The following is a 25,267-nucleotide window of genomic DNA, read 5'->3' as shown; positions in this document are numbered from 1 at the left end:
AAGCATGCTCCACTCTTCTCTTCCCTCCACCAAGGGAGTTTCCCCAAACTGTATTGGACTTTGTCTGTGTACCACAGGTCCTTTGGAGCAGTAGCAAGCTGTCCAGCTCTCTTTTGTTCTCAGCAACTCCCAGGCATCTAGCATATGTTGGATCCCATCAGTGCTCTGAGAGAGGTGAGACAGAAACCAGTTCCTCAGGCAGCCTGCCAAAAAGCCAAAGCATTGAACCCACACTCCAAGTTTTCCCTCCCCAGAGGGAAGCTAGGAGTTGAAAGGTTTCTCCAACTTTTCTGAACTGAGCTGGAGGGGAGGGTCTATGGTGAGTGAGTGTGTGCTAGTCCAAAACTTTGCCTTTGTTCTTAGCGTTCCCAAACCTGGTGCCCTTTTCGTCAGTGCTTAGATTCAGGCAAAATAGAAACCAGTTCCTCTGAAAAGTCTGAATGTGGACATACAATCCAGTCTTGTCTTTCTTTCCTCAGGAAGAAGTTAAGAAATGCGTGTTTCCTCCCAATTGCAGTGTGCTGTGTCAGAGGAGGGTCTAAGGTGAGTGAGTGCCATGAATTTTCCTACAGGGTTTCATGTCGCTGGTTTCACAGTCACTTAGTATGTAAGAGGTTATTAACTGGTTTCTGGATTTCTCACTAAAAGAATTGATCATCTTGTTGTTGTTGAGTCAGTGTCTCTGTGGGAAGCAGCACACCTAGGGCTTCCTATTCCACCATCTTGCTGACATCACCCCTCTGACTCTGTTTCTTTAAATCAATCTTAAATACCATTTTTTGGGATCCTGCTTGATTTTTTCAATTGGCATTTTCTCTCTAAAATCTCATTTCTCTATGAAAATAAGCAGCCACCTTTACTAGCAACTTGGTTTTATTTTTTGGTGAGGATGATTGGCCCTGAGCTAAAATCCATTGCCAATCTTCCTCTTTTTACTTGAGGAAGATTGTCCCTGAGCTACCATCTGTGCCAATCTTCCTCTATTTTGTATGTGGGATGCTGTCACAGTACGGCTTGATGAGCGGTGTGTGGGTCGCACCTGGGATCCAAACCCGTGAACCCTGGGCTGCCGAAGCAGAGTGCGCAAACTTAACCACCATGCCACCAGGCTGGCCCCGCAACTTGCTTTTGATAATTCAATATGATATGGAGCAAAATTAAATTCTGGAAACATAAACTGTAAATTACTGTAGTACTGTTTTCCTTCAAATATCATGTCTAGTTAAACAATTCTCAAAACTTTACCAACAATAGTTATATTTAGTTCAGATTTTGATTCCAGTATATTTAAGTGATTGTACATTTCTATTTCTCTTCTCTACAGAGCTCAGGGATTGTGTTTATTACCATGGCAACTAGTTAAAAACATCCAATAAAGACAGGCATGATGATTTTTTTACTTAAACACAAAAATAAATGAATTGACCACTAAGTCATCTAAAGTACCTGTACAGGTTTATACTCATATTCATCTTCTCTGAAGCATCAAAGAGTTTTCAAATGAGAGACTAATCTCAAATTTCCTCTAATGTCTGAACCTTTTCTGCTAGAATAATTGTCCTCATGATCTGATGGTAGTGTGAAAAGGAGGATTTTCTCTTTAATATGGACAATAATACAAAGTCTCCTGTAATCTGATTAGAGTCGTTATCCATACAGTGGATAATGTGAGCTCTCGTCTCCTCTTTGTATCACAAGCCTGGTCTCTAAATAAAATGAGAAGATGGAGAGCACACTGACATTTGCTGAGCATTGCCATGGAAAGAGCAGAATGACCAAAATAACATATTTACCCTGGGAGAAGCTACCACTTTGCACAATAATCATAATTCAGCAAGTAGACACACCCTTTTCTTTCTCTTTCAATAGCACTTTGATCACAGAAAACACAATTCAGTATGGTCTCTCACACATTTATTTATATTCCCATGAACTTGGGAACTACTAAATGAACTGCAAGGTCTTTAAACTGAACACTAATTTTTAAAGAAAACATTGGCAAGATCTTCTAAAATTTTGACCTTTCCTATGCTGTTAAACCAGCTACATTTTGCTGAAATGAGAGAATTCAGGCTTTCCCCAGGCAGCTTAGGCTAAACGTAGCCTTAAAGTCTATAAGAAGTGAATATGATCCTCAGATGTTTTGCGGAATAAGAAAAATTAAAATGTCAGAGAAAGAAAAACTGCCAACCAGAGAGGAAATGATTTCAGCTTATCTTGGATCATTTAGAGAAGCCTAGGGCATGCTGAGCTGTCAGCTATTCACATTGTATGCAATAATCAAGCTCCCCCAAAAAACTAGGGAAGAAAAATTTGTAATAATATGACTAACTGTGCCATGAGTGATGCACAACATATCCATACAGTGCTGTTTATTGTTAATTTATTCACAATCAGCATGTATTTAGTATTTTAGAAACTATTTAAATAGTTAAGCATGAGTGAAAAGTCAATAAAGGGTCTATTTTTATATTGGTAACTTTCTACATATATAAACATACATATGGTTATACTCACTTCATCTCCAAAATATTTGAAAGATATAACATGTATGTGTATTCGTATATAGAAAGCTAGAAGTATATATACATAGGTTCATAAATACAAAACTAGACATATATGTAGATATTTCTATCTGCATAGAAATAGGTGATATATAGAAAACTGTGGCATAGATATCATTAGCTATACCAGAAATAATGACATAAGTATGAAGAACCAACACAAATTAGTGAAATCTGTTCTATAAAATGTTAATAACGAAATCATGCTGTATTATTGCTAAACGCAAGCAGTAAGTGGAACAAGATGTATCTTTAATGAAACAGCACTTGATTTAGTTCTACAGAGAAGCTGTTTTAGTGGCTCAAACATTTTTATTTGTAAATATATTTCAATCGATGCTTTTATATGTAAATATAAATAGGTGTATCTTACCCCACAGAAGGAGTTGAAAAAAGGTTGCTGCCTTTAAAAGGATAATCTAAATTACTATAATTCTCTGGTAACTCTGATTATTATATAGTAAGTCGTATATATATGATCATACCATATGATCATAAATCATATACAGTCATGTGTTGCTTAAAGACAGGAATTCATCCTGAGAAATTCGTCTTTACGCCATTTCATCATTTTGCGAACATCATAGAGTGTACTTTACACAAACCTAGATAGTATAGCCTCCTGTACACCTAGGCTATATGGTACTAATTTTAAGGACCATTGTATGTGCAGTCCATCATTGATCGAAATGTTGTTATGTAGTGCATGACTGTATATAAAAGGAAAATTTCAAACTAGTCCTTTCACTCAGGTAAGGAAATTTGCCTTAATACTATTTATCTATACTATTTGTGAGCTCTGCGGAAAGTCTACAATGCTGGGTCACAACAGTATAGTTTCATGGATTATTATCAGACTAAATTTATCTTCTGAGAATGGAATAATTAACTTCATTAAATAAGAAGGGGAATACCTTTATCTTGACAATGTTTTAGAATCTCTTCCTTCCAACGTCAGCATAATTGAAGCAGACCACTTGTTCATAAGATACGCTCTGTCCCTCATCCTCCCAGAGAAGAGAACCAGAAGAAATAAACAGACTGCAGTGTGGGGGATTTAGGATAGGCAGGAAGAAGTATTTCCTATTTGCAAGTTAAAAATTGCATTTCATGGATTGACAAGCCAATGATAGGTTTATATATAAAGCCATTTCCTATCCCCCAAATCTAAGTTTCTGTAGGAATGTAATGTATATAGATCCTTTAAAATAATTTTCTTGTCAGATTCATCTGTCCTCTTTTACTGAGAAAATAAATTATCAAAATGTGAGTCTAAAAATAGTGGTTTATAATTGAAAGCCTAATTCTTTCTTAATTATAGGTATGCTACAGTGGCACTATAATTAGGGATGATCAGCAGCTCCAATATGAGTCAGACTCTATCATTCACTGTGTACAAGGATATACATGGGTTCCATAAGCAGAAAACCCTGGAAAATGGATATGCAGGGTCTTTTTCCTCACACCTCTTGGTGGCTACAAGACTGTCCTCCATTTACTGTTTCTCTCTAGCAGAACAAAGTAAATATTTCGTTCATGTTTGTTTTACTGATTATCACTGAAGGAATATCAACATTTTAAGTTAGAAAATTTACAGCTTAAGCTGGAATTCTAAAACTAAAGCATACTCACCGACTTCACTAAAGCAATAGTGATATAACACAGTCGATTATTTGATTATTTACCTGAAATCTGAAAATACTTTAGATTTAAATTGAGCAATTGCGTGACCTCAGGACAAAACAGATGGACCCCTATAAACCAGATGAAACATTCATCTTATAATTTGATATAAGGTGTTTTTATCTCAATAAAGATACACTTTTAGGAAATACTAGTTGATATTAAGACAAAAGACTAGAGGTTCAGAATTCTGAATTGTTTTAAAACTGGCTATTTAATCTCTAAATGGTCTTAAACGAGTTATTTTTCATTCTTTAGCTAGTTCTATATCTTCAAAATTTAGACAATGACCTAACTTCTCAAATCAATTTCTCCAATGACTAAATCCAAAGTTCTTGTGTGATAAAAACAGAAAGTTGGCTTGATAAACTCTGTGATTGTAGAAAATTTAAAGCAATACAAATAATAAAATCTCTAGTCATAAACAACCTAAGACAGAAAAAGCTATCAATAAAGCCAAATTAGGCTATATTAGGGAACACAGGACAACTTTTAGGACTTCAAATATTAGTAAATTGTATAAATGGTAAAAGTTGTTTTTTTCCCGGAGGTAATTAGCTAACTCGGGTCTGAAAGTAAGCATAACAGATGGCCAGAGAACAAAGAATACAATACATGTCTTCAGTCTGGCTTCAGCCTACTCCATCTATATGGCCTTTCCTGGCAAACGGGGCATCACGATAATCAATTTACCAGCTCTCATCCTGTCCTGAATCCACCTTACAGGAGCCCCAAACGTGCCTAGAGCTAAAGGATAGTTGAGAGAGAGGATGACCCAAAACGTGTGGTGAATATTAATTTTAAGGATAGAAGCAAGGAGAATTTACTTTACAATACTTTCCACTAGAGCTTAGAAATTCAACCAGACTATAGCTAACAGGCAGATTGTAGTATACCCTAGAATTTATTGGAAAAAATGTTAATGAAAATAATTACATTTTACTTTTGTAGTGTCTATGAATCAGCTTCATCTTATTGAATATATTTTAAATAACACTCTATAAAGAGAATCTTTTTTTCAAAAGGGCATCTTATTTAACCTCCATATATTAACGCAATAAACTCAACATGGAAAGGTATGAGACAGGATGGATACAGCTGAAAAGCCACAGCATCATAGCAAACATTTTTGGGAGTCAAAAGCAAAAATAATGTTGCCCTCACTATTATCATTATGGTATCCAATTGTCAAACATTAATACAGTTATCAAAATTACTCAAGATTTAGCATCTTTTTTTTTTTCGATGAAGATTAGCCCTGAGCTAACTACAGTCAATCCTCCTCTTTTTACTGAGGAAGGCTGGCCCTAAGCTAACATCCATGCCCATCTTCCTCTACTTTATACGTGGGATGCCTACCACAGCATGGCTTTTGCCAAGCAGTGCCATGTCCACACCCAGGATCTGAACTGGCGAACCCTGGGCTGCCTAGAAGCAGAACGTGCAAACTCAACCGCTGCGCCACAGGTCCGGCCCCATAGCAGCATCTTTTTATTTAATGCAACTTCAAGAAACAAAACTTTCGTGTATATAATTTCCCAAATCACAAACATGTCACATATTTCAATGGAGGAATTAACATGGCAAGCTCCTATTCACCTGGGCGATGTGTGCTGTTATGCTAGCTTCCCTTTACTGGTACAAACAGAAAAAATAGTGTGGCTTTTAAGTTCTTTTGAGCCCTTACCCTTCCTTCTCTAGATAAGGAGAAGCTGACTACAAAGCTACAGGCACTGAGACCTAGCCAAAATGGATTCAACAGCTCCTTTCGAAGGAATGTTCAGACCTATAATTCTCTAACATTACATAAGCAAATAGGGAAGTGACCAAAACAAAGCAGGAGAGCAGTGAAATAAATCCAGAGGCCTTTCTTTGCAAGGAAAAACTGAATGGAAAGAACCCTTTAGGAGTAAAAGCTCAGAACATTTATTAGCTGCTTGAATTTGGTCAAATCCCTAAATTTACCTGAGCTTCAGTTTAATAATGCATAGCATGCAAACAAAGATCATAGTCCTGACTATCAGACAGAAATATAGAGAGATTCAAAGAGATCATGCGTAAGCAACTGTTTGGGGAATCTATAGTAATAAAAGTTATCAGTTTGCCTAAATACTCAACATAACTTCTCTATTACTCTAGGGAAGGTAAGCTCCACAATCTTCTAAAGGTAAATGGCACACCACAAATTATGTTGGCAAGTATATGTATACATATAAATAAATTTATATATATATATAAATAAATAGACTGCACATTGGAACCAGGGTCTCCATGGGGTTAGTGCATTGAAACACAGAAGTAGCAGCAATCTTTGCCCAGAGTCATCTAGCCTTCTCATCTTGTCTCCTGGGGAATGTGAGTGTCCTGACCATGAAATCTTGGCATCTTGGTGATTACAGCACCACGTGATTATGGTGCTTCTATGATTGACTGAGCTGAGGTACCCTGGAAAGCTCTGGGGACATGAATGTGCAGTAGTTGAGAGTAATGGGTACTACTGTTGTCCAGACAAGCTAATGACAGTGACACTCAACAGATGTATAGTTACCAGGAAGAGCGTCTGGAAACAATTAAGATTATTTTAGTCAACACAAGTAGCACTAAATAAACTGTACTATATCAGGTTCCTGCCACACTCACAGATCTCATTTACATCAAGAGGGAGGAATACTAACGAAATAGATAGATGAAATAAAAGCAAACCCTATTGGGACACAAATAATAAAAAATGCTTCAAAAATACACTTCTAATTAAGAACCATGCAATGTTCTAATTTATTTTAATAGATTCATTGCTCTGACCAAGCTAGAGCCCTATGTTACATTAAGAGTATTTATACACATACCACACACACATTCAGAAGGGACAATACATTGTTGTTAGTAGCAAATCTATATTATAACATTCATATGTAGAATTGCATTAAAGTCAAAGTAGCTGTGGACAGATTGACCACACTTCTGCACCTAACTCGCAGCGTGATGGAAGCATCAAGGTCCTGCAGACCACACATGTCCAGGTTATCCTCTGTTATCAGCTGTGATCTGCCCCCTACTATTTTACCCCCCATAATATCTTCAGCCAACTGAAGTTATTTGGAAAAGACACCAGAGGCAATGTAGTATGAGATGGTCTTCAAATTATAATCTACTACTGCAACTGAAATTTGAAGTCCTCATCCTAATTCTGGAGTAAATTGGCCTAGATCTCACTCAAACAAACTCAGACACATTCAAAGATATTTGTGGATTATCAGAGTTCATCATATGTCATATATATTGTCTTAATACCTAAGTTTATCAGCTGTATTTAAACATTTTAATCAAATGAGTTTTTATATGGAGATAATAGTATAATGAAAGAAAATTATACTAACGTCAGTCCATCGGGCTTGTCCTATAAACAGAGCCCATAAGCAACAATATTTTTGAAAAACTAGAATACATTTAATAGAAATTATAATTATGCTACCAATTTTAAAAACCCTTTGTTAGTCTTTTCTTGGAGGGTTTGACAGAAAATTCAGAATTTTCACAGGTGAACATAATCTGTTTCCTGACATAGAGCTAACCTAACTGATTTGAAAGCAAGTTTTCAACTGTAAACTAGTAAGATAGATGGCAGTCATATTTATTTAAAACAAAAATAACACCCTTTTGTTTTAAAAATAATAATTTAAACTTAACTATACCTTACTTCAATTTTGTTCCAAAAGGACAATCAATTTTTGTAAAACTAAGATTTTATTGCAGCATTGTGTTTTTCTCCTAAGGAATTAGGAAACAGAAAATAAATAGAAATACAGCTAGGGATAGGGATATGAAAAGGAGGAGAATAGAGCAAGGTCAAGAACAGATGTAGAGTTAGAGACAGAGATGGAGTTTACTTTCACATGACATCTTTGTATAGACTATAGGAGGGGGCAAGAGGGGATAAGGTTAAAATAGGTGAAATCTTAAGAACAAAATCGGAAGTTACAAAGCAGAATCTCTTACCCTGAAAAACTCTTTAGTGGAGCCAGAGTCTAATGTTCCATAAGCAATTTCTGTTTGCTTAGAAAGATCCTCAGCACTTTCGATGGGAGACACCATCCTCTCTACAGTCAGGAAGGCAGCTAAGTTAGCCGTGTAGGAGGAGATTATGATCAGGGTAAAGAACCACCACACACCTCCAACAATGCGCCCAGAGAGGGATCTAATAACAAGTATGAAATGGATTTGTAAAGTGAAATGAATGACCTAATAAAAAACAAGTTAGCAGTATTATGCAAATATTGACTTACATGGGAATATTTAACTTTATACTTTTCAATACAAATACTAGTTAATGAAACTGGAAATTATTAAACATTCTGGGCAAGGAGTACAAATTAGCTAGATTTGATGAGACACTCAGAGGCCAAAACTTCAGATTCCTGAGACTCTTTCATAGTTATAATGCCCAAATTGTTTAAGGTATGAAATCTCGTAATGAAACAATTTTAAGAAATGTGCAGATCATTTATCCAACGCTCATTCTACTTTATCCATTTGTGACACATGTAAACATAAACAAGAAAATCTAAGGTTGCCAGTAAAACTCAGAACAATATCGACAGATAAAACCAAACATTAAAAATAAGAGTATGCACCATAGCTGTAGCTTTAAACACTGAAGAAACTCTCCCTTTAATTCAGCCAATGAAGTTCCAAAACCCTCAAAAAAGGTCCAAAATTTAAGTAGGCTTTTGTGTATGCAAAAACATGGGTTTCAGATACAGTACAGGATAGAAGATGGAAAAAGATGATAATACAAACAAAGGGATGACACAAAATATAATTCTTAATGAACAAAAGTCTGATGCTTCAGGCAAGGACTGCTACAACCCTGTTCCTTTGTGCTCCTGCTTAAGAAAAAAGAAAACTCAAAGAAAACAAATTAGACATTTAAAAGTTTGCCAAAAAAATGTTTGAAATATAATAAAATAACGATATTTCCATGACCATATATTCTTACATAAAATACTTTTCAAAAGCTTAATAGATTTCCAATAATTTACTTTAAACCCTAGGTAGATAAATATAGATATGTAGATATAGAAATATATATATATATATACTGTATTATTTTGAAAGGTTGGGTGGGATTCTACATATAAATGCATTTGAGTAATATTAACAAACCAATATAATAAGTTTTTCTTTTTTGTTAATAACTCTCCTATATCTAACAACTAGACTTGCTACAGTGAAGAGGCAACATTTTGAAAAATTTAAATCATAAAATTTGGCAACTTATGGCTTAAATTAATCTCCTGCCAATTAACAGTAAGAAAGACAGCTTTTGAAAAAACACAAATACTATATCAAATTATTAGGTAATATTTGTAGAATAAACTACTCAAAAAGTCAAGAAAAAGGGGAGAAGCTAATTTAAAAATAAAGATTTTGTAGATAAAAATATCTGTTGCTAAACAAAAAGTGAAAAAGAGAGTGAAAGCAATGAAAAACAAAAAGAGTATAATTAAGAGCCTTTATCACAGTCTCCGAGAGATGCAAAGAATCAAATAAATATGATAAAACGGAAAAAGTTAAACATTTCTCACCTACATTCTGAAAAGGGTATTAAATGCATTTTAAATTTGGGAAATCCCTTATGTAGACTCAGCCACTCTCAAAATGTTCACTATCTGTTCCATCACCATGGAAGGCATCATTATAAGACATGAACCCCGTATTTAAGAGGGCAGATTCAGTACCTGCTCAGGTCCCTTAAAACAAGAACTGATTACATGGTAATTGCTTTTGACATTATACATGGCATGTTAATTTGCAATATATTTGAGAATCATTTTTATAATTCCTTCTGTTCCAGTTGTAAAGTAAATACAAGTTAAAGACATAAGTTGTTCCTCTGCTCCAGTGCTTAAATCAGATTTGATGAGATTAACTATGCCAATTTATTTAAAGTTGTACAAGATATCTCAAAAAGTTTATTAGACTTATGCATCATTCGAAACAGAAAATTCTTGAGCAATTTATTATTTACTTGTAAATGTTTTCAAAGGATTGATTGATGCTTCTAGAAGAGTTCCTGAGAAGTTTTGTGCAGAGCGGCAAATACAATGTCATGTTTTACAGTGGCAGACAAAATGGTTTCTCTAATTGAAAACAAAACTTTCACCTCTCAGCATCTGCACTAAAGGAGCAAATAAATGGACATATTCTAGCACTTCTTTTTAATTTCTATGAAATAATTATTTTAAGAAGGCTATTTTTTTCATTCATTTGAATCCTTTACAGATATTGGGGGAAAAAGAGAACCAAGCAGGAGAATAAAAGTCAATTTTACAGTATTTTGCTTTCATAATGTTTGTGATTCTAGTCTTCAGAAAACTATAGTTGCACATTCTAAACTTACTTTCAGGCCAATGATCAATTCAATTCAATAAATCATTCAAGAATAAAATTTAAATTTGTTCTATTAATATTAATAATATAGTTCCATATCATATTTTACTGGGAAAGACATGATAAATATCTTTTAAAATACTTAAAGAGCATCTCTAAAGTGATCTGTGCATTTCATGCATTATTATTATTGTTTTTAGACACTAAGCTGTCCTAGTGTCTTCTAAACTGGGGTGACCATCATTGCACTCTAAAAAAGATAGTTTGCCTCATTAAAAAAAATCATTAAATTTGCCAATATTACGTAGTGTGTTCAATTTTTAAGGCATGCATAATATAAAGTGAAAGAAATGCATGTTTAAAATGTTTTAATAAAGTGAATTTTGGTCACGTATATTCTGCGGTAACAAAAAAAATCAATTGAGAACGAGCAAAAACTATGCTCTCTAAAATCTATTTATCCTACCAGGAAATAAAAATTATTACACGTGAAATTGTAGTGAGTCATGACTCATGAATAAAGTCAAAAGCACAGGAAAAAGGCCATATTTTAGGAAACAGGCCTGCTGAAAATTAGAAGTTATCTATATGTCATGGTGGACCCTGGGATAACACGGATTATTAAATGTGCCTGTGCTCCAGCCTCTATGTGTAAAGATGTTTTCTGCTCCTTGAGAAGCTCTAGACATCAAAACAACATCCCTCAGAGCCATGATATGCATGAGGAGCAGGGCAACCAAACCCGAGGGTCTCTTTGTGGGAACCCAGGTCAATATATCCTACTTGATAAAGAACCTGCATACCCTTCTTCCTACTTATTCAAAAGGCAGACAGTTTATGTCACCCTAGGATAACTGCCTTACATCTCAGGACTAGGGTAACATTATACTTCAGTAGCCTTCTTACCAAAGATGAATCATTTCATTATTATTTATGGACTGGAATATTCTCTGAGATCCCAATATGGTTAGTATTTTCCTTCCTCAATATTAGAAACTTCTCTTTCTATCTTTAACTTAAATCAGATAAAATAAACATAGAGGTAAAACTATGAATCTTATATATTTTTTCAGAGGGCATCATAATTTTATATGTAATATTACATATAATAATTAGCATGTTAGTATATGTTATATATTAAAATTATATATATGCCATCCAAAAGCCATGTAAATACCATTGGCATATATCTAATTCAGTGCAGTTCCATAGAGGAACCACAGGGAGTCTGATGGAAGTAAGATTGTTTAGATCCATATAATTCATAAAATTAATAAAAATAGTAAAAATTAATAAAAATAATCGCTACTATCAGAGAAGTAAGCCATTGATAATTTCTGCATACATGATATATTTCCTTTATCTCACTGGATGGAGTATACAAAAAAAGATTGCAAGAGATACAAATTTTTGAGCTTCTTATATAGTTTTTGAAATTAATCACTTATTATTCCCAAAGTGCTCTACAACTAACAATATAATGAAATAGTATTAGAAAAGTCATCCCCTTTGCGGATTATTAAGGTATCCCATAGAATAAAAGGAGGGTAACAGAGCCCAAATTAAAATGTTCCTGTAGATTAATAATTATTTAAGCTTTAAATGTGAAAGCAATCCCCAAGAAAAAGTATGACTTATTCCTCTGAAGAGCCAGACATGACTATCATTCTTATTTATGTATGTAATATGAACAAAGGCAATATGTGTTTTGTGATATATTCATTATATTTAGGCATTCCAGTGAAGGAATTAACATATCATAATGAGAATAGAGGAGTATGAATTTATTCAATCGTGTGTGTGTGTGTGAATTACTATTCAATATGGCACAAGCTTCTGTAATCAGTCAGCCTTCATTATTACCCAGCTATGTATTTCTAGATCTTTGGACAACATGTTATCATATATTCCTTTTAATCTAGCAATCTAATTTTTTAAAAAAACCCAACTTTTAAAATATCTCTCCCATACCATTTCCATGAGCAAATAATGGGAAAATAAAAGAGATGTGATGTGTGCCAATGAAGCTTTGTACACGTTATTGCTTTTGTAGTTAATAAGTAATGTTGCCCATTTTCCCATATACAGGTCTGTGGATCAACACACAGATAACTGTAAAATGAGAATATGCAGCAAAAACACGGTACCCCTCCAAGAAGGCATGGAATGATAGGAACCTTATGCATTTTATAGCCTCTCCATGGTGTGTACAATTTCACCAGGAAAATATATGAACAATATTCGAAGAACATTGCTCAAATATTTCACAGGCTTACGCCGATGGTAAGAGTCTGTCCTTAAGAGTCTTAAACTGCTTGGACAGGTAATCGGCAGCTGGTTACTTCTTTAGAGTGAATTCATAAACACCATGAATATCCACTTGAGACCTAAAATGCACAAAGTTGAAGCAGGTGAGTAACCAACCTTGGCGAAATATCGCATCCTTGCTGCATAAAGGCACCCAAGGAAAACCAGAGACTATTAAAAATCCCAAATTCATTAGTTGATTCACTACTTTGTGTTTCTCTTCCATCTTCAAACTCCTCAGTGTGCCACTCGTAGGGGCTAAATCTGCTGACCAGGAATAAAACTACACTGACCCCAATGTAGGCAAAAACAATGCACATCCAGATCTCATAGGCTAAAGGATCAAGAAATGAAAACACTCCTGGTTTGGACTTCTGAGGCTTCTTGATCATGATAGATATCCCGAGGCTCATAAAGGGCTTTGAGAAGTCAATCACCTCTTCTCTCACAAGGGTTATAGTTAATGGAGCAATTGCAATATCAGCTTTCTGTAAGGGAAACAAAGGAAAGTAACAGTACTTGGTGTCATGGTCAGAAAGGAATCATGGTTACATTATTGGATCAAAAGGGAAAGAAAAGAAATCAGGGAAATGGCAATAATTATTTCCCTGGTAGAGTTCCAGTAAAGGATAAACAAAAAAGCAATTTGTTCTCCAAATCTCTGTCTTTTTTATAAATATGTAGTACATTCATCTGGCTTGATTATGATAATTATATCTCTACACTGCCTCTATGCCATTGCATATGGCCCATATGCTTCAAGACAGATTTAATGTCTCCCTTAACCTGCATGTTTGCTTCTGACTTCATCCTTAATCTTCAAATGTTCACAAGGAAATAAGACAGTATTCCTAGCGAAATGTGGGAAACCAACAACCTCAGACATAGGTACTTTGCAGGGAGGGAGGCATTCTGTCAACAAGAGTTCAAACTGAATGACTTTATCTGTGAGAAGAGCTATACTTACCCCATATACAAGTTCTCCAACCATCCCATTCCAAATTTTCGTGTCTGCATCCCTGGCCCCATACTTGCCATCCCCAACAATTGTCAGCTTGTACTTGAACCCACAATGTTTGGCGATTTCTGCAGCCAAGTCTACACAGTAACCCTCATAGCGCTCATTGCCTTCAAGCATTTCATGATTTTTCTTCATCATAACATATGGAGATTCCTATATGGAAAGACAGTGCTTCAGTTGATGAAAATTGCCGTGTTAATTATTTACTCTCATTGAATCAACTATTCTGGCTTAATTATTACTTGTTAGCCAGAGACATTGTAGAATGTAGATGGTGAACAATATTAAAGCATGATGCTTCTGAAAAAAGGTCCTCAAATATCTATCATTATGTTTCATTAATATAGCTCATACCTAGCCATACCAAATTAAATAAGAGACTCGAAAGCACAAACTGTTGGCATGTCCCCTTGTCATATTTGTAATTCTTGGGGCTTAGAGAGGAATAACACTGCTCAACATCTGTTTTATTCAACTCTGGATCCACTACACTCTTATTCTAGGTTAAGGCTACATCGAGCTCAAGAATCAGCATTCACCCAAAACCCTGTGTCACTGTTGCTTCAAGCATAAAGTTCATGTGGAAATCAGGTTCATGGCCGGTGACGTGCAGATTGAAAGAATCACTGCCATGGTGATGTACGGATTCTACAGGTCTCACTTCATCTATGAGATAAAGAATCCTATAATGATGCTACAAGGATAGCTAGAGAGTAGCTTCCTCCTGTAAACCTAAGAAAGAGGAAGCATGAAAAAATGATTCAACCCAGCTCAATAGTCTCCACTGGACAGTAGCACCAAGCATATTTGCGGCTTCGTGAGACAGTTCCTCTCAATGGCATGGTTAAGGCAAAACTCCTCAAATGTTTAGTGTACACTTATTAAGATATTTCCAAGTGCCAACCAGTGTTTTTATCCAAATCTCTTATTAACCTATCTATATTTTCTTCTCAATATTGTTAGGATAATGAATTCCACAAATTTACTACATCGCTGCTTAGTAAAACAAAGTAAAATTGTTTTGTCACAAAGTTATGTGCTATTAGTGAACTTCATTTACTCTGTTTCATTTCACCAATAGCTTGTCATGATAATCCGGGTCTCCCTTCCATCTATCCAAAGACTAGATGCTCAAGATCCAGTTCAATTATTCATTCAATACACGTTTATTTAGCACCAGCTTTGTGACAACTAGTGTTGAGACTTAGGGTTAACAAGAAGGGAGATCATCTTGTCTTTAAAGAGTTCATCTTCGTTATGAAGAAAAATATGTTGAGAACATTATTAAACCATGTAACAAATGTTAAAATAGAATGCACCCAGAGTTATATGGGAATGGAAAAGTGAAACACCTGAGGAAATACGAGGAACACTCTTGCAGACTTTCTCCAGTTGTTCACCTGTGTGTGCACAGGTTATGAATCATCTGTGAAGCTAAATTTCAGTGTTGAAGAGGGCAAGGGATATTTTGGATGCTTTAGCTAGTGCTTGTGTAGTCCTTTTGACAGAGTAAATAAGATTTGCTTTGCATTTCATTGCAGAAGCAGCAACATATTAGTTACTGTCCTAAGACATACACAACAATTCTAGTTGGCAGATACTTTTCATATGAAAAAAATAAAGTAAAACAAAGGCATATGTAGCTAATTACCAGAATTGTAGTCACAACGACAGTCTTATTCTCAAGCCCAGAGGTATCATTTCCAGAAGGGAGCTCGGTAAGGGTAACAACCATTTTGTCTACTTCACTCCAGTATCCAATCTGAAAAAGGTTACAGAAGGTGGACACATGCGTAAATGACCTTTCTATTAGCAAAGCCCTTAATTATTTTCAAATTCATGTCTGAATCTGAAATTACACCCCACATTAACTAGGCTTCTTCTAAACACAGATGTGTCTTTTATATATGTGAATCTAATAGAATTGAAAGGGACTATAAAAAGAAACAAACAAAAAAGTTCTTAAAAATAGCTTGTCTATTCACATTCACTTTTCATATTCTCCAAAAGAAATCTGTTCGGGAGTGATCATATACAAACATAAATAAAATCCAAACAATGGCATTTTAGCCCTAACAGTTAAAAGAAAGATGTTGAATTGAACAGTTACATGCATATTTACACCAGCTACATTTTATCTTCTAAACTATAAACTTTCAGAAATGGTTCTTTTTGTTCTCATTCAACTCTTTTTGGAACTTGGTCTAAAAAAAGAGTATAACAGTTCTATTTACAGTTATTTAAAGATTACATTTCACTGTTACTTACCAGAAATGAATAGATTTAATTTAGAAAAATATTCAAAATATATGTTTCTGGAAGTTGTTAAACTCTATCTCTATGAACACACATCTCCAGGACTCTTCGGAAGATGAAATGATGGGTTAGCTAACTCATTTCCTCACACAGACAAAACTCTTTAAATCATTAATCATTTACCTTTCGAGGCCCATTAGTTTTGAGCTCCATGATGTTAATCGTATAGTTTATTCTTTTTCCATTCTGATCAAACTTTATATTTCCTGAGAGACCTTCAACCTGAACCTAACGAGGAAATGGGAAAGGGGCACAGTTATAAATTGACTTCAACCCAAGATACAATCTGTACAGATTACTCTCACAGAACTCAAGTCAAGAAAACTACATTTATAAGATTTATTTTCACTCTTCAAACGCCTTTTGTGTAGTTAGGAAATAATAGTCCCTTTATATTAAACATAGGGAATAAAACAAGGATGACTAATTCAGCAGAAAAAAAATAATGACTACTGTTAAGTCACATTAACAATCATTTTGAGAGACTGACCTGTTTGAGGGCCCTTTCTATTTCTACACCTTGTCCCCAGGGGACTGCCGGGTTTGCCAGACAGTCTCCCGCGTTCCCCCTTCGGGAAATTTCAATTCTCTGTTTCCGTAGGTTGCGGAAAGCTTCAGTCATCACTTGGACGGCGTCATAGGTCAGAGCAGAAGTATACTGAAAAGTATCACACACATTTCATAAGAATGGGAGAAAATCGAGAGACTCACCACACACTGGCAATCAAGCCCGCAGTTGCCCACTATGCAATACCACATCGAAGTCAAGAATTCAGACACAATTTCTGCATCTAGAAACCTAAGAATCTAAGAAAAGTAGTATGGAATATTGGGACTATGGAATGTGCTCTTGACTCTCAACATTTTCTATTATGTTAACATCTCAGCTATTTCAGGTGAGACCTTTCATAATAATTGTGTTAACGTTTGTTTTTCTAGCTAGGTTCTCATTAGAGAGTTACCTTATGTCCTATTCTGGTGATATAATAAATTATCAAATTAACAAATAAATATTTCTCCACTGTCTAATGAGGGATTCATTTGGCAATATGGAAAGAATGCTGATTCGGTTCAGGATCTTTAGTCTCTAATTCAATCCTAGTGATGCTCACACACATCTGCAGTGGTCTTTGGAGTGTTTATTTGTTTTTAAGTTCCTACAGGTGATTAAGGTAACCATGTAGAAGAGCCAGCAAACTTCATAATTTCTAACCCTCCCGCATGCTTCAACAGCCTATGATGAGACTGGATCCAAACTTTTGGTATTCAGATCCCAGTGGGACAGCAGAATTATTACAAGAGCTGGGGGCCAAACAGAAAAAACTACATGTGTACTAAGTATTGTTATGGCTGAACAAGTATTATTACATGCACGTATATATACTGCCATCTATCAAATGCATGATGCTGCTGCATTAATGATAAATCACATTTTAACATAAAAGCCTTAATGAATGCTAAAGAGATTTCCGTTACTGAGTACTTTTCAACCTGTAGGTAATAAACGTACAATGAAGCTGGAAAAAATATGGGCCCTGTCTTTATGGAAGCCACATCCTCTCCAAGTCCAGTGAAAAGATATAGAAACAGATAATTGCAATATACCTATTACATTGTTATGAATTGGTCCAATAGTGGATAGATGTCTTCCTTGTTTATTTTTTTAATGTGAGAGATATTATAATAAGGGAAATGAGAAAATAGTTTATGTGGTATAAATTATTCCCTCCATGCATCCAGAAATTTTTTAAGCCTCCATTTTTTTAATGCTAAAAATGGTAGTGTGAGGTTACCATTTGTTTAATTTTTGCATGAATTAGTTTAATTGAATTGCTTTAATTTTATCATATGAATGAATCAGATTTGATGGGAAAGTTTGTAGGAGGAAAGAAGAAGAAGAGAAAATGATTTTGAGGTGGCGTGCACTATGATTGCGTGCTATTAACTATAATAAGATGTTCATATTTACCCCTAAATTTTCTTACTAAAATTTCTTCTCACGTGCTATCAGTTGAGCAATGTCATTGCAGGCCTACATGTGAGTCTTTCTTTACACTCTAGATTATCTTCTGGATGGTTGCACTAGAGTTCCCTATAAATACCTCAGCTAAACAGATCTAAATAAAACCCATCACTATTTTTTCCCTAAAATCTGCAACTTTTTCCTTTAAACTCTACATGCAGGAAATTAGCAAAATATAGTATGTTACAGATCCACTTAAGTAACTTATATTCCTGGATTGAAAATGTAATTTCTGGGAACCTAAGAAAATATTTTCAAATACGGAGAATTTTCATACAAAAATATTAATTTCAGTATTATTTATAATACGCAAAAATTAGAAACAACTTAAATTTCTGACAGTAAAAGAATGTTTAAAAACTATGTTTTCTGCCTTGAAGAAATATTAAGCAGTCATTAAAAAGTGATAATAATACAAGCATTATAAAAATATGAATAAAGCTAATTATAAGTTAAGTGAAGAACAATTATCACAGGCTAAATTTAATAAAAAGCTTTTTCAACAAAAAGATGAGACTAATAAAAAATGGTTATATCCCTTCAACAAAAAAGGGAAAGAAAAATAAACAGAATGGTTATAATAATGGAGAGGAAACATACATGATTATTTCCTTTCCCAGTATTCTATAATAACTATGTCCCATTTTTAAAAAACTATACTCCATCAAAGGCTTTATTTTAAATCATATCTCCATAAGAAAAGACTTCTTGGAGAAATAAGAGATACCACATCAGGATTTATCTGCCTCACTTATGTCTTTGTTTCTAGTATCCTAGAGGAAAAAAATATATTGAATAATTTGCTTTCTTATCCAGCAATCAGTTCATTGCCAATATAATTCTTACAATAAAGTCTAGGTCATCAAATAGGAAACAGAACCTAAATGGAATAAATTGAATATTTTAAAAAAAGTATTGCAATTTGTATTAAAATATTATACTAATAGTTAAAAACCAAAATCTTCACTGAGTCAGCTTGTTCACATTACCATGAGAAATCTATCAAGTCATCTGCTAAATGTTGTAGAGTCTATAAACGTTGGTGAATTACATTAAAAAATAAGATGAGGTTGAATGAACTGAAAGCATTTAGGTCCATGCGGCATGTGATAATTACGATTCAGAGCAGGAGCACACTCCAAAGAAAAATTCTTTCAACCTTTTTCAAATGTTCAAATCTAATCAAGTCTCAAGCCTATTATCATTTTCAATTAAAAGTCAAATCATAGAAACACAATTCTGGGCTGAGACAAAATCAGCAGCCTCTGTATCCAGAGTTCTTTTTGTTTATGTTCTGCACATGTGGCTCATTTATTTTTCTAAACAAATATGTTCGCATTTTTGATTGGATAGTTAAATATTTCAGTTTTAGTCTACCATTCACTAAACTAGATGTAAATTAATTTGAAGGGAACATGATGGCAATGTAACTATCTCCTTACTTGAATGCAAATGTATCATATCTGCTCTGATGTTTATGTTCTGTGAAATCCCTCACTTGAGCTGGAAATTTATATGTTAGTGGGGGGCCATTATGTTTTGCAGTGCTGTATCACGATCACACACACTTTGAAGAAATCTGGGAAAACGTTTTCATGGTCCGTTTTCCAGATGCACTTTTTATTCCATTTTAAATGTATATTTATTGAGGCTTATTTTTCAAAACTAAATTGAAATACGCATTTTAAACATGTTTGTTATGCCCAGTAGTCATCAGACATTATTCAATAATACATTACTCTAATCACTGATACCAGAAAACAATATTCCGAAATATAAATATAAAAGAAAGGAGATGAAAAGAAGTTCTATGTACATTCAGAATTTAATGAATATACAAAGAGGATAAATAGGCTATAATATAGAGTTTTATGGGTTAGCAAAATGATCACATCTATTCCTAAACACATGTTATTTGCATCGTGCTAAAATAGAAAAAAGTACCATTCAAAAAAGAAGTACTAGATTTTAGGTACTACGAAAGTGTTACAAAATTTCCTATGAATGGCCACTTTCCAAATTTTCCTTGACACTCGAAATTGAGTTGAGTGTAGTTTAAAAAGCACTGCATATAGCATCAGAAGACAGGGCTCAAGCCTAGATTTCACTATTTGCTATGCTCTTTGTTGGGCAAGTTAGCTATAGTGTCCAAGACTTCTTATCAAAGAAACAGAGGAGCAATGTCTCCTCTATGTCCTAATAGTGTTGGAAAGGAAGGTGAGGAGTTGAATAGTTTCCTAGCAAGTCCTTTAAAAAACTCCTATGCAACAAATATCTTTACTCCAGTTCTATAGGTCCAGATTCCAAGTTATCAAGTTATATTTTGCCCAGGGTCACAAAACCACGTGACAAAATGGAATTTGAATCCAGATCTCTGTGTTTCTGGGGTAATGGGGGTGACCAACCATCCTGGTTTGCCTGGGACTGTCCTGGTTTTAGAACAGAAAGTCTGGAGTCCCAGGAAACTCCTGAGTTCCAGGCACACTGCGAGGCTTAGTCTCCTTGTTTGGCAAATACTACATCAAATGAATAGAGTTCAAGGAAATGAGAAGCTGGGTGAGTTGCAAAATATGCTAAAAAGGCAAATTATTGACCAGCATGTTTGCTTTCTTTTTTCCTTTTATTGCTATTTATCCTGGTATAAAACTAGCTTGTCTTTACAATGTTTTGAAAACCACTATCCTCATCTACAAGAGTCTGTGATCGACTAAGTTCAGAAAATGATTCTCACATCGGCATATTACAGGTCCTGAAAAATCCTACAGTAACAATTCCCATTTAACTTGGTTTGATCAGTGATGCCCACACTAATTACCACTTTAAAACGTCCTTCACACCAAGGACTTTCCATAAAAATAGTGTTTTGTGTAGTGTCCTTTAGGGTGTTAAAAGTTTATGGCCTAGTAAATTTTACATGCTCATTTTTAAAATAGCATCACTTATTTAGTTAAAGTTATTATACACTGAATATATTTCTCTGGAGAATCCCACACAACGTAATTCTCAGTTTCTTCATTTAACAAAATTATCAACATGGTCAAAAATGATGAGCTCTAGGAAAAATAAGTAAACCCACAAGAGAAACTTTAGAAAGTCTTTTTTTTTTTTTTTTTTTTTTAAGATTCTTGGCAATGACCAAGAACCAACTAGAGCCATAGGAAAAAGAACAGTATTAGCAAACACATTATGAACTTAAAATTATCCACGTGTCTTAATTTCAAACTCAACTGCAGTCTACCCTCTGGAAAAGGGCTATGTGTGATAAGGTCATCTTTAATTTCCGATAGCCTTTTGAACATGTGCCCTTTGAAACTTCACTGTGCAAAGTCACAAAATCTTCATAAAACCTCAGAATTGGTAGAGCAACAGGAACTCTCATTCACTGCTGGTGAGAATGCAAAGTGGTACAGCCACTTTGGGAGACAGTTTGGCAGTTTCTTACAAAACTAAACATACTCTTATCATGTGATCCAGCAGTCTCACTCCCTAGATATCTACCCAAAGGAACTGAAACCATATGTCCACTGAAAAACCAGCACATGGATATTCATAGCAGCTTTATTCATAATTGCCAAGACTTGGAAGCAACCAAGATATCCTTCAGTAGATAAATAAATTGTGGTACATACAGACAATGGAATATTATCAGTGCTAAAAAGAAATGAGCTACTAAACCATGAGAAGACATGGAGGAACTTTAAGTGCATATTATTAAGTGGAAAAAGCCAGTCTGAAAAGGCTACATACTGTGTGATTCCAACTATATGGCATTCTGGAAAATGCAAAACTATGGAGACAGTAGAAAGATTGCCAGGGATGGGGGTGGGAGGAGAGATGAATAGGCAGAGCACAGAGGATTTTTGGAGCAGTGAAAATACTCTGTATGAAACTAGAATGATGAAAGCATGTCATTATACATTTGTCCAAACCTATAGAATGCACAACACTAAGCGTGAACTATAACATAAACCACGGACTTTGGGTAATGATATGTCAACATGGGTTCATCAGTTCTAACAAATGTATCACTCTGGTGAGTGAAGTTGATGCTGGAGGAGGCTATGCATGTGTGGGGGCAGGCATGTATGGAAACTCTGCCCTTTCTGCTCAGTTTTGCTGTGAACCTAAAACTGCTCTAAAGAAATGAAGTCTTCATTAAAAAATTTTTAAAAATTCAACATCTTTAGTAAGCACACAAGCTGTATCACATTTCCAAGGATGAAAAGACAGCTCCATTGTCAAGAAACCAAAATTAACATCCTTTGTTATTCTCTATGAATAATAAAAGTAATTTTTAATCTACTGTGAAGAAAGACTTCATGTAAAAGGAATATATTAAAAAACAAGATATTTTTGCCTATATTAGATTGGCTGTTGACCCTGACTGAAAATCCTGCTTAAGGACCAAGACTTTTACATTCTGAAACTTTAGATTCACTTAAAGATTCAAATTTTCTGATAAAACTAATCAGACTCACAGAGATAGAAAAAAGATACTCAGATCAACACACTGTCTGGTTTTAATTCTCCCCTAGGTAGGTAAAGACTTTCTTAGAGGCAGATCTTCTACTTTGTAGGTTGCATAAATTCCTCCCTCTAACTCTCCCCACTTCCTAGGACCCTTCTAACAAGGTGAAAGTTCCTTATTTTTCATAATCTATGAAAAAACCCCAAATATTTTCCAGTGTAATTTAGGACTTGATTTCGGCATCTGGAGTTCAGAGATGACTACCGACAAGTCACTACAATTTTTGAGAGACAGAGGAACCATTTGAGGTGGCATAGATTCAGCAAAAATGAGAAATGTTAGGGTATGTTTCATTGAGTGCCTAAGTTAGCACTTCACATAATCACAGTATTAGAGATTCGGGAGAAATCTTGGAGATCAACTACATTTATTCCCTTTATAGATGAAGAAGTGTGGAAATGAGATGAACTCAGATATCTGCAGTATAATTACAAATAGTAGCAATGTATTTTTATATTTAATGGTGTGTAATATACACTTAAATAGTACTATATATTATTTTTCAATTATTTTTATAAAATATGTAATTCTATCAATATTTTATTTTTTATTACATGTTTTACTTTATGGGTTTACTTCAGTCATCTACATACCTTTTAAACCATAAAATATAAGAAACCAAACATGTCAAGCCTCTAGGTTGTTGTGTGGCAAAATATTTTAATATTAGGAGTAGGGGATGCCAGCGTGTCAGCAGCGGTTTCGGTCAGTGAAAACATTCAAGAAGTAGAATTAATTCTATCAAGCCACCAGGGTACTATTTAATGCACGACACTAATTACTGAACTGAAAAAGATTATACTATTTTCAGGCAGGCCTAATAACTCTCTTAGGACAGCAATTAAGAAAGTTTGAGTCTGTGCTTTAAGTCATTTCCTGAGTAAAATGAGATTCTTGTGGGAAACGCATTATTTAAAGTGCCACACAAATGTCAGTCACATATTACTGCTGAATTCCTTAACACTGGCACGACATTGCAGACACAAAAGTCAAACTAATGTTTAAATCGTCGATGTTACAAGGTGGAGTGGATAGTTATATCTTGCAAATTGTTGAAGACACCAAAAACACTGACAATCTAACTAAAAACAGAAACATTTACAAACTAATTTTGAGATAGTGGCAAATCTTCCTCATAATCTGTCTCTTTTTGACTTTTTTTTTTTAAGGACTACAAAATGCTGACTTTAATTGTCCCATTCAAATCCAGGCACCATGATGACTCAGGTCTGATTACTACAGTCATTTTACATTTCATCAAGTGAAACAACACTACTTTTCTGCCATGGTTGAATAAAAGAACATAATAAACGCTAGGGTAGAAATTTAAACCAAATTTCATAGCAATGATAATTACCTATTTTTTCTTCTTCAGTGATTTGATATTTTCAAAGTGTTTATATTTTTCATTTCATTACTCTTCATTTCAACAAATATCTATTATGTGTTTACTCTGGGCAAACCATTGTATGAGATTTGGGGCCAATAAGATACAAATGATGCAAACTGCCTTTCCAAGTCTTGTTTTTAATCCACAAATATCTCTCAATTGAATCTATATTGGTATATTATAAATGAATGGTTATGAGTTTTGCAATTATTATTTCTTTTACAGATTAAAAAATTGGAGTAATTGGCAAATGTAACAAACCCATTCATTTTCCTCCACCCTCATGCCACAGCCACAATTCAGACAACTATCATTTGTTGCCGGGGTTGTTTGCAATATCTTCCTAAAGCTCTCCTGCCATCATCTGCACACCTGCAATCTGTTGTCCCCAGGGCAGCCAGGAATCTTCCTGTATCAAAACCATGATGATCACTTTCCTCTAGTAGTCCCCTTTTGCTCTCAGAATAAGACAAAAAGTTCCTTAGTAGGTCAACGAGGCACACAAGATCTGAATCCTGCATATTTCTAAAGTATTATTTCTCAAAATTCCTTCAAAACACCATTGTTCAACCTCCAGCCTTATGGAAATATTTATATTTTCCTTGCACTGGGGACATTTTATCATATTTCTTCTGTGGGAGCCATTGTCTCTTCTTTCTCCTAATTGCTCCCTCTCCTTCAGGTTTCAAGTTCCATATTGCTTCCTCCAAAAAACCTTTTCTTACTTTCAGAACTTAGATTAGGAGCTTCTTATGGGAGCTATTACAGTTTCTTTGCTTCTCTCCATTTGTTTACCCAGAAAGCCTTTATTAAATAGTTACTACGTGTCAAGTCTTATTCTAGGAGCTTCAGATATATCAGCGAACAAACAACATCACAAAACTCTGCCCCCGTGGCACTTACTTTCAAGCTGGAGGAGACAATTAACAATGTAATGAATAAATTAATTATAAATACAGGACACTAGAAGGTTATAATGGGAAAAAACTGGAACAGGAAAAGGGCAACAGGACATATCCTGATGGGAGGAGAGATTTCAATTTTA

At 34.7% G+C, this 25,267-nt stretch overlaps 1 protein-coding gene across 8 annotated transcripts in view; it reads right to left on the bottom strand.

Moving 5' to 3' along the window:
• GRIA2 (glutamate ionotropic receptor AMPA type subunit 2) overlaps nt 1-25,267 on the bottom strand; it is a 143,031-nt gene that overhangs the window by 15,570 nt on the left and 102,194 nt on the right. For all 8 annotated transcript variants that reach the window (XR_011501975.1, XM_070504963.1, XM_070504962.1 and 5 more), the window contains exons 7-12: nt 16,772-16,939; nt 16,405-16,509; nt 15,617-15,727; nt 13,912-14,118; nt 13,062-13,432; nt 8,244-8,442 (exon numbers count right to left, since the gene is read on the bottom strand). Coding sequence is in view for 7 of the 8 variants with exons in the window: in XM_070504963.1 (XP_070361064.1) it covers nt 8,244-8,442; nt 13,062-13,432; nt 13,912-14,118; nt 15,617-15,727; nt 16,405-16,509; nt 16,772-16,939 (1,161 nt within the window). In the remaining variant the exon portion in view is untranslated. The remainder of the gene's footprint in view (nt 1-8,243; nt 8,443-13,061; nt 13,433-13,911; nt 14,119-15,616; nt 15,728-16,404; nt 16,510-16,771; nt 16,940-25,267) is intronic.

Source organism: Equus asinus, chromosome 3, assembly GCF_041296235.1.
Source record: "Equus asinus isolate D_3611 breed Donkey chromosome 3, EquAss-T2T_v2, whole genome shotgun sequence".
NCBI classification, from domain to species: Eukaryota; Metazoa; Chordata; class Mammalia; order Perissodactyla; family Equidae; genus Equus; species Equus asinus.
The sequence above is the reverse complement of the archived record's forward strand: the minus strand, read 5'-3'. Positions and strand labels throughout refer to the sequence as shown.